Below are 13,502 nucleotides of genomic sequence, written 5' to 3'. Positions count from 1 at the left end.
CAGGGTGTCGGGGCGGAGTCCTACGCAAGCTTTCTTTGATGCCTGTGTGCTCCCCATAGTCTGCTCTATGACTACTAGCTACAAGGCTAAAAATTGAGATTTTGTTGCTAGGGAAAAGGGGAGAATAGAAATTTGTCGGGTACAAATTTCTCTGCTACAGATATCTTCTGAGAGCACATGACATTTAATCTGGGCTTTGAACAAATTTCCACCATATAGACAAAGGTAACAAAGCTTTACTGTCAGAGAGAACAGCATAAACAAAAGTAGAGAGAAAGGAGTTTGTGGCTAATTTGGGGAGCGATGGGTAGCCTCGTGAGGCTACGGTGAGAGACATAATCAGACCTGGTAAATGGGGTGTCACCTGAGGCACGTTCCTCTAGAATTAGAGATGCTGAGAATATGAAGGAGTCCAAAATTTTCCCTTCAGTTTCCCTCCCTCAGTGTGATATTTCCAGTTCCTACTGTCAGCCTTTCAGAAAGGGGAATTAAGTTAAATGTAAGAGATCATAGAATTTAATCTTCCTAAAAATACTCTTCTGCCAGTCTGCCATAGTACAGTTCTGTGTTGCATAATGACATTTTGGTCAAAAACGGACCGACAGCATGTATGATGATGGCCCCATAAGATTATAATGGAGCTGAAATGTTCCTATTGCCTGGTGACCTAACGTTGTAGCGGCACATTACTCATCTAGGAGCCATAGGCTATACCATACAGCCCAGGTGTATAGTAAGCCATACCATCTAGGTTTGTGTAAGTACACCCTGTGTCGGTCACACGACAACGCAATCGCCTGATGATGCATTTCTCAGAACATATATTTGTCCTTAAGCACACGTGACTGTATCTGAAATTTCTATTACCGATTAGTTCTTTTGAGTTATTCTCAGCCAATGAAGTAGTCCTTGTCTTAATGAGGATGAGGGTGATAAGATTAGAGAAGGGAAGTAGAAGGCAGAGTGTTAGTGTTTATGCTGATCACTGTCCTCATTTCCTGGGCATGTTAGCTGCTTGCGACAGTTCAAAGGCCCACCTGACCTCCTGCCATAGCAACCATGCAACATCGGCAAGCATGGACTCACTTCTCTTATTGCCTGCTGTCAAGTAGATGCATTCCAAGTTTCCAGGAAAATTAGCCTTATTGATATATGTTTGTATTGCTTTATTGTCCTGTGATATGCCATGATTTCTTTTCACTTAGTGTTTGCCTTCTCTCCCTCATTCCAGGAATAATCATATCTGTTTATCATCACAAGGATCAAATGCTTTTGCTTTCATTTTGATGTTTAGTGTTTTATAAGAAATTCAATGTTTCTTTGAGTAGGGAAGTAATTAAGTCTAATTTAGAGAAAGAGAATTTTGAATTTAGAGCATGTGTGTGTTATGATTGAAGGGTCTAAGCTTTTCTGGTAAATAAGGTGACAAATAAAACCAGATTATACAGTTCTGGAGATTAAAATAAAATTAAGTTTTTCTGGGCCAAGCCTGTGGCGCACTGGGGAGAGTGCGGCACTGGGAGTGCAGCAGCGCTCCCGCCGCAGGTTCGGATCCTATATAGGGATGACCGGTGCGCTCTCAGCGCTCACTGGCTGAGCGCGGTGCAGCCGGTCTCAAAAGGACAAAAAAAAAAAAATTAAGTTTTTCTTACAATATTGCATTTCTCCAGTATTGTTATACATGAAGCAGCTTAACAGCCAAATTAGTACTTGGTTTCATGGATAAATAATATATGTGAGTTTAAAGAAATTTCAGATTGTCTTACCAACTTTTTAGGGTACAGATAGGGCCACTGTTATTCAGACCTCTTATTAGGATAAATGTTGAAATACAAGATGCATTTAGTTGCTTTAGTTCTGCACTTTAGCCCTGAGGTCACAGTCCATCCTGTGACCAGTTCCAGGGAGAGCTTAGAGTAGCAACAACCTTGCAGCTGAGGGCTGTGAAATTCAGGGTGCTTAGGGCATGTCATGGCAGGTAAGGGAGAGAGAATAAGCTCCTGAGAAATTTGCCAACATCCTGACTCCAGGAGAGTATGGCAGAGATTCTGTCAGTGTTTCTATCCATGATCTTGGCACCATAGTTTCCTCATATAAACCTTTCTTTATTCACTGATGGTGAAGATAATTCTACTCAATTCGTATTAATAAAAAGTAGGGCTTTTTTAGTGACAGCTTGTTATGCCTCAGGCCTGTTCTAGCAACATGGACACAACTTCTCACATTAACCTGCCCTTCTGAAATGATTTGTTTACAGCTGACACCAAGCTCCCACATCAATGGCAATTGCAAAAGTAAAATACTGAACAAGAGGAAGGAAGTAGCCGGAGAGGCAAGTTATAGGTTGTAACAACTCAGTTTTAAAACCAGAAAGCAAAAAAAGTAGACTTATTGTTTAAAATTGTCTCCTGTGGGTTTGTGCCTAGATCTCAAGTTATAATTTGCAGAGGAGAATTAGGTTAATCATAATACCTCTTTCCCTAGGTAATTTTGTAAGAAAAATTTTGCAGCCTGCCCTTCACCTAATTGCCAAAGAAGATGATGATAGGATTCCAGAGAAAACAGGCCGTGGATTTTCCCATTTTTCTGAAGCACCTGTAAAAGAAGGAACTTCCTTTAACAAAATGTCCACAGATAAGGATACAGGAGAAAGCTGGGCATCGGATTCAAGGAAACTGGAGAGGCTGGGGTCAGCTGAGCAAAGAAGTCCTAGTCTTTCATTTTTAGTTGTGAAGAATAACATGGGAGAAAAGCATCTTTTTGTGGATCTAGGTAAGTAAAACTCACAGCTGACTTTATTAGACTGTCCTGTGTGCTTTTGTGCCCACTTGTCACTATGCTTAGGAATCTTGCCAACACCAGTGCTCCAAAATTATGGTACATGTCACTAGCAAAATGTGATCAGTGAGCTCAGGTACTAAGAATCTCCTGGGTTTCTGCTCAGAGAACTTAGAGAGGTCCCTGAGGAACATAAGCAACAGGCTGGCCTGAGCTCCAAAGAGAATGCTGTGGCTGGTTCTGCTGTCATCGTCCCAAGGAGTCCTGTTAAGGGAGTTTTGACAGGAGACCATTAGACCAGCACTCTCCAACATTGCTGAGAGGATAAATTAGATTACGTAAATTTATTTATTTATTTTATTTTAAATTTATTTTAAACTTATTAATTTATTTTTTTGTTTATTTTTTGCGGCTGGCCGGTGCAGGGATCAAACCCTGGACCTTGGTGTTATCAACACCACGCTATAACCAACTGAGCTAACCAGCCAGACCTCAGATCACATAAATTTGAAAAACAGATACCATATAAAAACAGTACTCATACAGCAGAGTAAGGCTGAGAGTTTTCTTCACTGAAGAGCTTTGTGGTAGTGGCAGGCTTGTTGGAAGTGGCAGGGGCCATTTCACCAGTTTTCTTGCTCTGATCAACTTGGTGACTTCTTCAACTCAGCTGTTCTGTCTTTGGCTCTGCTTGGTTCTGGTCTCTGTACCTCAGTATGTAGAACATACTGGACTGATGAGACTTCACCCTGATTCAGCACCCAGGCTGATCAAGAAATAGGGTTTCAATTCAGTGAACTAAACCTCATTTTTATATTGAGATTCTAGCTTGTGATTTGAAAAGCCATAAAAGCAGCATTTTTGTTATTGACTGTTTGAGCACCTCGGAGTGCTTCAACGTCTCAAGTTTGAGGGAGAGTAGGTTTAAATTATAGGCAAGATTCCCAGGCCACCAGAGGTAGCAAGATTAGGGAGTATTCCTGCTGTATTGTATGTCTTTCTAATACCCCTGACAATCAGGTACTAGAATTTTGAAATAGAGACAGACGAATGCAATGTACAGGTTTGGATATGAACAATCATGGGTTATAAGTAGAGATGCATTCTTCCAAATGACAAGTTTTGTTTTATTAGCAGAACATCGTCTCAATGTTGGGTTAGCCTGCAATAAGCTAGGGAAAATGCATAACAGGAAGTTGATACAGGGAGAGCAGCATTAGCCAGTAAATATGCCCTATCTGTACCCCAAACAAAATACCCCAAGTCATGACCATTAGATGCTTGAAAGTTAGGTTACTAGTAAGGAAATTTCCCTCATATTCCTGAAAGAAATATTTCAACAGTATACCCAGACTTATGAATGAAAAATTATTCCCTAAACTATCCTTTGAAAAGTTCAGGGATTTAATAGCACATGCAAAGTTTTTATTGAAGTATAACATTCATACGTAAAAGTACATAATTCATGAGTGCCTAGGTCAGTGAATTATTACAAAATGAACACCCCTTGTCACCACACCACCCAAGACAAGGAATAGAGTACCAGGGCCCCCTAACCTCCTCCATGCCTCTTCTAGTCAGGCCCCCACACCCCCATTCTCTTCCCCAGAGGTAACCGCTGTTCTATCCATTAACACTGAGTCTCAGTTTTGCCTATTTTTGAACTTCTTGTCATTGGAATCATAAGGTATGTGCTTGTGGCTTGCCTTTTCACCTCTTAAGAGTGTCTTTGATGAATAAAAGTTAACTTTAAATAGTAGTAGTAGTCTGCTTTATCAGCGTTTTCCTCTGTGGTTAGTGTTTCTTGTATCTCGTTAAAGAAATTGTTCCCTACTCAAGTTCATGAAGATATTCTACTTATTTTGCTTATTTTCTAGAAGCCTTATTGTTTTACCTTTTATATTTAGGTCTACAAGCCACTTGGAATGAATTTTTGCCTATTGGGTGAAGAGAAGTCAAGATTCATTTTTTATTGTAACATAATTGATTATACGTATTTGTGGGGTACAGAGTTGAATATCAGTACCTGTGTACAATATGTGATGATCACATCAGGATAGTTAGTATCTTCATCTTTACAAAACATCCTCTGTGAGCTTTAACCAATTTCTTGCTTAACCCCCCTTCCCCCTTCTAATAACCACACTATCATTCTCTCCTTTTGAAAGTTCAAGGTACTTTTGTGATTTCTTTCTTTTGCTTTCTTTCTCTTTCCTTCCTACTTTCCTTTCTTATTTATTTATTTATTAGTTCCCACTTATGAGTGATGACATGCTGTATTTCTCTTTCTGTGCCTGCCTTATTTGACTTAACATCTTCTCCAACATGGATGAACCTGGAGAAGATTCATTTTTTCCAATGTGGATATCTGGTTGTGTCAGCGTCATTGACATAATTGTCTCTTCCTACTGCTCAGCACCGCCACCCTTGCCATACACAGTGTGTCCGTCTATGTTTCGGTCTGCTCTGGACTCTGTTCTGTTACATCATTCTCTTGATCTTTTCCTGTGCCAATACCACACAGTCTTAATTAATGTGGTTTTGTTGTAAGTCTTCATATTCAGTAAAACCATACACAGTGTGTCCGTCTATGTTTCGGTCTGCTCTGGACTCTGTTCTGTTACATCATTCTATTGATCTTTTCCTGTGCCAATACCACACAGTCTTAATTAATGTGGTTTTGTTGTAAGTCTTCATATTCAGTAAAATGAGTCCTCCAACTTTGTTCTTTGAAATTTCTTGGCTATTCTTGACCTTTTGTACTTCCATTTAAATTTTAGGATCAATTTTCCAGTTTACACAAACACACATAAATCTTGCTCGAGTTTCAGTTTGGATTACATTGAATCTATAGATCAACTTGGGGAGAATTAACATTTTTATAGTATTGAGTTTTCCAATCCATGCACATAGTATGTCCCTCCATTTACTTAGGTGTTCTCTAATTTCTCTCAATAATGTTTATAATTTTCTGAATAGAAATCTTGGACATCTTTGGTTAGATATATTCTAGCTATTTGGAGGGTTTTCTTGATGCTTTCCTTTTCTTTGGGATATTGCACCACAAATTCTCACTGCCTTAGAAGCTCTCCAATTGTCTCAAACATTTTATTTCTAATACTTTTGCCCCAGCCTTTCTATTTGTTTTCAATTGGAGAATTGCTCCAATTGCTCCAGTGCTATTTCTGGATGTGGCAATCATTCCTGTCAGCTCCAATTTATTTTAATTTATCTATTGCTTTAATTTTGTTTACAGCTATATGTAGAATATAATTGTTTCTTACAGTAATGTTATAAAACAATGTTTGCTAAGTGTAAACTTATCACAGAAAACATGCATTCATATGTATTAATTTTTGATGTAGGAGTTTATACAAGAAATAGAAATTTTCGGCTGTATAAATCATCAAAAAGAGGAAAGAGTGTGGCTTTGGAAGTCGCTGAAGATAACAGATTTTTTCCTACACAGCCAAAAAATATTTCTGAAGAAAACCAATATTTTCTCTCTTCTTTGGTCAGCAATGTCAGGTGTGTAGTACAGAATTAAACCATTGTGTATTCATAAATATTTATTAAACCATGAATGGTATTGTATATTATTAAAATGTGAATTGTGTAAATTTATTCTACTTTAAGGAAAAGAAAGGCAGTTCTTAAAATTCTAGGTTAATTGTTCTCTTTTCTCCATTAACTGAAAAATAATAGTAAAGGACATTTTTTTTTTCCTTTTTGTCTTTTTTTTACTGACCGGTAATGGGATCGCAACCCTCGGTGTCGCGCCTGCACCGCGCTCAGCCAGTGAGCGGGAACCGGTCTCCACATGGGATCCGAACCCTCGGCGGGAGTGCCGCCATGCTCCCAAGCGGCGCACTCTCCAGTGCGCCACCAGGCCGGCCAGTAAAGGACATTTTTTAACTACTTAGTTGTCATTTTATTTTTTTATCATTGTAGTTTATGTATTTTAAAGTTTTTCTAAAATGATTATCACTTCTATAAAGAAGAAAATACTACTACTTATATATTGTGCTTGGAAATATAATTACTGTTAATGTCTTATTTTCATATATGCACATACGTACATATATACATATAATTTACATAGCTTCTTTATTCAAAAAATATTTTTGAGGTCATTATATGGTTATGTTACCTGTTCTTTCTACTTAACATTATGTCATGAATATTTTCCAAGTTAATAATAACTTGCCAATAGTTAATTGTAAATAAAACTTGTGATGCCTATATAATTTTCCATTATATTGAAATACTCTAATTTATTGTCAGTTCTTTTGAACCTTTACATTTCCATATTTTGGTCATTTCTGAAAAGTGTGAAAGCCATCTTTTAACAGAAATATTTGTCTTCATTCCCCTTTTTTCTGGGCTGACAAAATTGTTCACCCAAAACATGTGGTTAAGGATTAGACTAAATCGCCATTAACTTGTTATCATTCTTTTCTCTTTGCCTTCCCTAAATATAATGTCAAGGAAAAAATCCATAGAAATTAATTTTAATAATAAATATTAAAAACATATTACTGTAGGAAAGTGGTGTCAGGACAGACAGTTAACGGCCATTCCCCAGAGGGTGGGAAGATGGATTGGTTTTCTTTATATGTCTCTATGCTCTTTGAGTTCCTTTAATAACATAGCTCAGAAATAAGGTCAAAGTCTTAGTTTCCTTACTTCTAAAATGGAAATAATAAAAACACCTTTCTTAGGGAGTTGTTGGGAAGATTAAGAAGTTAAAACTTTACACATAAAACATTTACAGTGGTGCCCAGCACACGGCATCTGCTCAGTAGATGTTACTTGGGCGTAGTAGTGTGACCTGCGGTTGCAGCAGTAGTACAGCGGGAGTGTAAGAATCGTGCGGCTTGCTGCCTGCTGTTGTTGGCACCACAGGAAGGCCACATTGTTTTTACCATGCATGGGAAAAGCTACATAGTTAGCCTTTAATGTACAACAAAGTTGTATTGGTTATATACTATGAAATACTCTGTAACCATTAAATTTAAATTTATAAAGCCTGTATAACGTGGAAAACACCCATTTAGGATGTTAAGAGAAAAAGTAGGCTCTAAAGTTATATGTCTGGGATGATCATAAGCTTATTAAAAAATATGGGTAACATTTTCTTGTATGTTTATTTTCTTCCGGTTGGTTAATATGTTTTCGTAGATATTAATTCGGAGTTTATTTCTCTCATTTTTACATTAATATATTTTGCAAAAATTCTCCATTTATATGTTACTTTTGGGAAGTGCGGCGGCGCTCCCGCCCGAGGGTTCGGATCCCACATACAGACTGGTTCCCGCTCACTGGCTGAGCGAGGCGCGGGGGCAACGCCGAGGGTTGCGGTCCCGTTGCCGGTCCCCGGTCCGGTACGGGGGCAACACTGAGGGTTGCGATCCGTTGCCGGACACGGAAAAAGATAAAAGACAAAAAAAAAAAAAAAAATTAAATGAGATTTTAAATAGGTCATTCTAAATTATTACAGTAGATTCTTAGATACCAAATGCAATTGGATTGTCCGTGCGCTCCAGCTGATGACCATGGGGAACACACCTGTCGTGAGCAGGCAGCGTTTACTACTTGTTGAAGCGATGGAGAATACGCACCATGAGAAGGCGTTAGAAAGGACGTACAGGATTTGGGCTTGGATTAGGTGATTTGGGGGAGTATTCAAGGAAGTGTGGGTTTGTTCTGAAATGGGTGTATTCAGGGACAATTCTATGATTAGTTATCTTCATAAATCTTATCTAGAAGGAAGGCAGACTAGAGGGAGACTGAGGCAGCGATTGCAGCCGCAGCTACTTATATTAGCCAGGATAATGGGGTGTTCAGTCATTTTTTGATTTCGAAAATGTTCATGTTTTGTCTGTGTTCAGACATGATTATAGAGTGGTCTTAGTTTTGTCTTGAATCTTTGTGATCACATAGTTGCCTTATCTGATGTTGAAAGTTCTGTGAAATCGTTTACGTTCGTAGGAGAACACCAAGGCTGAGGTATGCGTGCCAGGACAGCTCCTAGCACCACCAAGGCCTCGCTGATAGAGTGAGGCCAACTCATGGACATGAGGGGCTGCTTTTCATTTTGCAAAATGAAGAAAGCAGTTGAAATTATTTCAAATGCTTTTTATGGAAATTAGTTAACATTTGACCTAATGGAGAGGTTCTCATTTTATTTGTATGAGGGGCTGCTTTTCATTTTGCAAAATGAAGAAAGCAGTTGAAATTATTTCAAATGCTTTCTATGGAAATTAGTTAACATTTGACCTAATGGAGAGGTTCTCATTTTATTTGCTTCCTTGTAGGGTAACAAAAACCCATGAACTGATGGAAAGGTAAATTGCAAAAAAAGAAAAGAAAAAAACGCTGGAGGGGTTTCAAAACTCATAGTTGTACTAAACATTTAATCAAACTTTAATTTCTCAATTTTTAGCTATTATAACTTTTCTCTTTATTGTAGTAGAAATGACTGACGGTTTTCAGTGTTCTCCCTACCCTGAAGTTGATCGTTTTGTTCTTTCTTTGGTGAACAGAAATGGCATTAAAGGAGGTAAAGCTAATCTTACTCTTTATTAACTGTTACATGATAGAGTAATAGTACCTTTAGAAGTGTTGTTTGCATTTTAGGAATTCGGCGTTGGAACTACTTTTTCCTAGAAGAACTATTGGTTTATGATATTTGTAAATATCGCTGGTGTGAAAACATTGGAAGAGCCCACAAAAGTAATAATATCATGTAAGTAATATTGTTTAACAGTGATTTATATGTATTTAATCAATATTACATTTTAAATATTTACAATTTTTAAATGAAGTTGAGAATATAAAAATTATTTTGTTTTTTTAATAAATTTAATTGTAATTACATTTGTATTTGTTGTATTTGGTTAGTGTTTTGTAATATTTGAATATCTAAATTATTACATTACTTCTAGCATATCAGCTTCATTTGTACTTTATTTGATAAAATGACCCTTCGCTGATGGTGAGGAGTCTAAGCGAGAATGGAGGAGGGCTGGAAGGAAGAAGGCAGAAGGCAGGTGAACAGATGATGATGATGGAAACGTCTTCCTCCTGTTCTGTTGCCATTGGCCCTTGACACCTTGTGGAATCTACATTGAAACTGGGCACGTTTTGGCAAGAAGGAAACTCTTGTTAGCGTTAGGAGTTGGAGGTTATATTAACTCGTTCAAAACAAAGCATGTTATTGAAGGGAACTGATTTATTGAATGCTTGCTGTATATGTCAGGCCCTGCTTTAGAAATTTTCTTTAAAATGCCCCTGACAAAAGGAGAGGAAGTAAAGGATGAAGTAAAACCAAAAATAGAATTTTAAATAATAAAGGGATATGGTTAGACTAGGGATAAAATAGAAACCCAGTGGTTATCAGTTATGATATAAGAGATATTTTTGTTTCATATATTTTGTTTGCTTGTTTCTGGCAGCTGGCCAGTATGGGGATCTGAACCTGTGACCCTGGTGTTATTCACACTGTGCTTGTTTGATATTTAATGTCAAAGCTGAGACTCCTATATAACCAAGAATGTACAGCACATGTGTTAGATATGGGAAAATGATCATGAACTTTTGCTGAAAAGCTGGGAAATGTGTTGGGTAATGTGATTTAATGCTATACTTGATTTACTTAGATTAATTCATTAAAAAAAAAACCCTTCAAAAATTATATGCTCAATACACACATCTGTAACATAAAACAAAGCAAAAAAACCACAAAGGACATGCTCACCCGTAGTCTCACAACCCAGTGAGAACTATAGTTATCATTTTGGCATATCTTTCTAATCTTTTTTCTATGTGTATAAATTTACCAAAAAATTATTATCAGTGATGATCGTACCAAGTTGTATTATGTATCCATAATCTATTCTGTTTTTTAACTGTGAAATATCTAATACGTATAGAGACTAACACTAAAATGACCACTTGTCATACCCACCACCCACCTTAAGAAACAGAACTTGACCAAACCTTAAGAAGCACCTTGTGGGCTCAACCCCAATTTCTTCCTCTTCTCTCTTTCCCTCAGAGATAATAGCCATTAACCATGGATTTTGTGTTCACCTTTCCCTTGCTTTCTTCATGATTTTTTTCCATGTATGTTTGTATCCCTAAACAATGTACTGTTTTGTTTACGTGTTTTTGAATTGCACCATTTCACGTGGTCTTTGGTCAGCGTTGTATTTGTGAGGTTCATCCATGTTGTAGCATGAAGCTATTGATTTTTTTTTCATTACTGTACAGTATGCCGTTATATAAACAGGAACGTGCTATGGTTTATCTGTTGTCATACGATGGACATTTGGGTTGCCATTATGAACCATGAAGCTATGCACCTTCTTGTACATATCACCTAGTACACATGTGCACGAGTTCCTCAAAGTATATATCCAAAAGTGGAATTCTTGTGTCATAGAGTATGTACATATTTAATCTTACTAGATAAGAAATTGTTTTCCCAAATGGCTAATTGAGACCTTCTACAGCTCCATTTTCTCACCAATGCTTTAGTATTGCCAGGTTTTAAAAATTTGTTTTGCTAATCTGGTAGGTACAAAATGATATTTTGGGTTTCATCAGAATTTTCCTGATGACTGATGAAGCTGAGGATTGGACTGTCAAATCACACTCACAGGAATCAGAGATTTTACCCAACGTCAAGCTTTACTAATAATATTAAAGATACGAGGAATGAAAAGGGACAGGTAAATCAGAGCAAGGCAGGGGACATCTGGCATGGCTCCCCAGGTCCTTCCTGCACTAGGTGCTCTCTGAGTCTGGTTGAAACCCAAGGCAGAAGTGAGCAGTCACCACACACAGCAGGAAGCACTGAGGTTATGAAACGTGTGCATTTTGTACTCATGTAGTTGCATAGCATGGGTGACATATCTAGGGAGCCATACCTCATAAATCCATAGAGTCTAGATTTATTTACCATCTGCAATCCTAAAATCAGAAACATCCTGAAAAGTGCATTCTTTAGATAAGGACTGTTCTAGCTTTTGGTCCAGAGGTTCCCAGATTTTCTTGGTTTATGATGCCCCTAGGGTCTTAGTAAATTTTTTACATTTTCTCCGAGGCCAAAAGTTACCTTCAAACAACTTGCTAAGTATTTATGTCCTAACAATTTAGTAGCTGTTTGAAAAATAATATTCATAAATTGAAAGAAAATAGTATGTTTATTTCATTCTTAAATACTATTACTTATTAATGGGATTTATGCCCTTTTGGGTACTGCATAACCTCTAAAAATTTGGAATCAGATTGGACACCACCACCCCCAGCTTATATCTTGTTCCACATTGATGTTGACAGTAATTTTTAACACAATCACCACCAAAAAAACCCCAGCTCTACAAAGACAGGACATCATTGAAAGGAATGAAATGCGATGTAATACTGAAGATGTGAACTGAAAGCAAGTTGTTTCCTGGGTGCTTGACAAATGTCAAGTATTACTGTGTTTCCTAGAAAGATATAAATATCCTACAGTGTGCCCCGGGGCACTTTAGTGTACAGTTTGGGAACTGCAGCATTAGTCTGTTTTTGAGGAAGTCTATTATTGGAACGTTTATGAGAAGATTAGACCAACCCACCTGCCCTCCTACAGTGTGCCCCGGGGCACTTTAGTGTACAGTTTGGGAACTGCAGCATTAGTCTGTTTATGAGGAAGTCTATTATTGGAACGTTTATGAGAAGATTAGACCAACCCACCTGCCTCTGGACTTTGGTGTTTTCAGCACCATGCTCTAACCAATGGAGCTAACCGGCCAGCCCCAGTTTTCTGTTACCTTTTTTTTCTGTCCTTTTTGAGACCGGCCGCACCGAGCTCAGCCAGTGAGCGCTGTGAGCGCACCGGTCATCCCCATATAGGATCCGAACCCGCGGCGGGAGTGCTTCCGCGCTCCCAGCGCCGCACCCTCCCGAGTGCGCCACGGGCTCGGCCCTTCTGTTACTTTTAAGTTTACTTAGTTTGGTATATTTTTATCTAGTACTTTGTCAATTTTACCAAGGTTTTCAAAATTAATGGCTAAAGTTCTTCATAATATTCTTATATTTTTAGTACATGCTGCATTTCTAATTACATTTATGTCTTTGCTTTATTTTTTAATCTATCTTGCAATAACTTCACTAGATTTTAAATTTTGGCATTGTTGATTATTTTTAGTTTTTGTTCTTTATGTCTTTATTTTTGATGGCTGGTCGGTATGGGGATCTGAACCCTTGACCTTGGTTTTAACAGCAACATGCTCTTAACCAACTGAGCTAACTGGCCAGCCCCTATGCCTTTTATTTTATTAGGGTTTATTCTTTTGTTCATTTACCAGTTTAGTTACTTAATTCATTTATCTTCAGCCATTCTTCTATTGGAATATAAGCTAAAGTTTGGAATTAAGACTAAATTTCCCTCTAACGATCATGTTAGCTGCATTTCACTTATTTTAATATGTAGTATTTTCAATTCCATTCAGGTCTAAGCATTTATAATCTCCATTTTTCCTCAAGCCATTGGTTATTTAGAAATGTTTTTAATTTTCAAAGTATGGGTTTCTATTAGCTATCTTTTTATTTCTAAAATTTGCTTTGTAGTCAGAGAATGTGTTCTGTGTGAACTCATACTTCTACATCTGATGAGATTCACATTATAGTTAGCATGGAGTCAATTTTTACTGTTTTCTATGATTATAAAGAGC

The 13,502-nt window shown here is 37.6% G+C and overlaps 1 protein-coding gene across 1 annotated transcript in view; it reads left to right on the top strand.

Moving 5' to 3' along the window:
* The window catches only part of PRIMPOL (primase and polymerase (DNA-directed)), a gene marked incomplete at both ends in the record, with an annotated part of 12,488 nt that extends 2,962 nt beyond the window's left edge, over window positions 1–9,526 (top strand). Inside the window, 4 exons of the mRNA XM_008564304.1 lie at window positions 2,485–2,772; window positions 6,144–6,306; window positions 9,192–9,340; window positions 9,418–9,526. Coding sequence (XP_008562526.1) covers window positions 2,485–2,772; window positions 6,144–6,306; window positions 9,192–9,340; window positions 9,418–9,526 — 709 coding nt within the window. The remainder of the gene's footprint in view (window positions 1–2,484; window positions 2,773–6,143; window positions 6,307–9,191; window positions 9,341–9,417) is intronic.
* Window positions 9,527–13,502: the final 3,976 nt, after the last annotated feature.

The sequence above is a fragment of the Galeopterus variegatus genome, unplaced genomic scaffold (assembly GCF_000696425.1).
Source record: "Galeopterus variegatus unplaced genomic scaffold, G_variegatus-3.0.2 Scaffold18001, whole genome shotgun sequence".
NCBI lineage: Eukaryota > Metazoa > Chordata > Mammalia > Dermoptera > Cynocephalidae > Galeopterus > Galeopterus variegatus.
The sequence above is the reverse complement of the archived record's forward strand: the minus strand, read 5'-3'. Positions and strand labels throughout refer to the sequence as shown.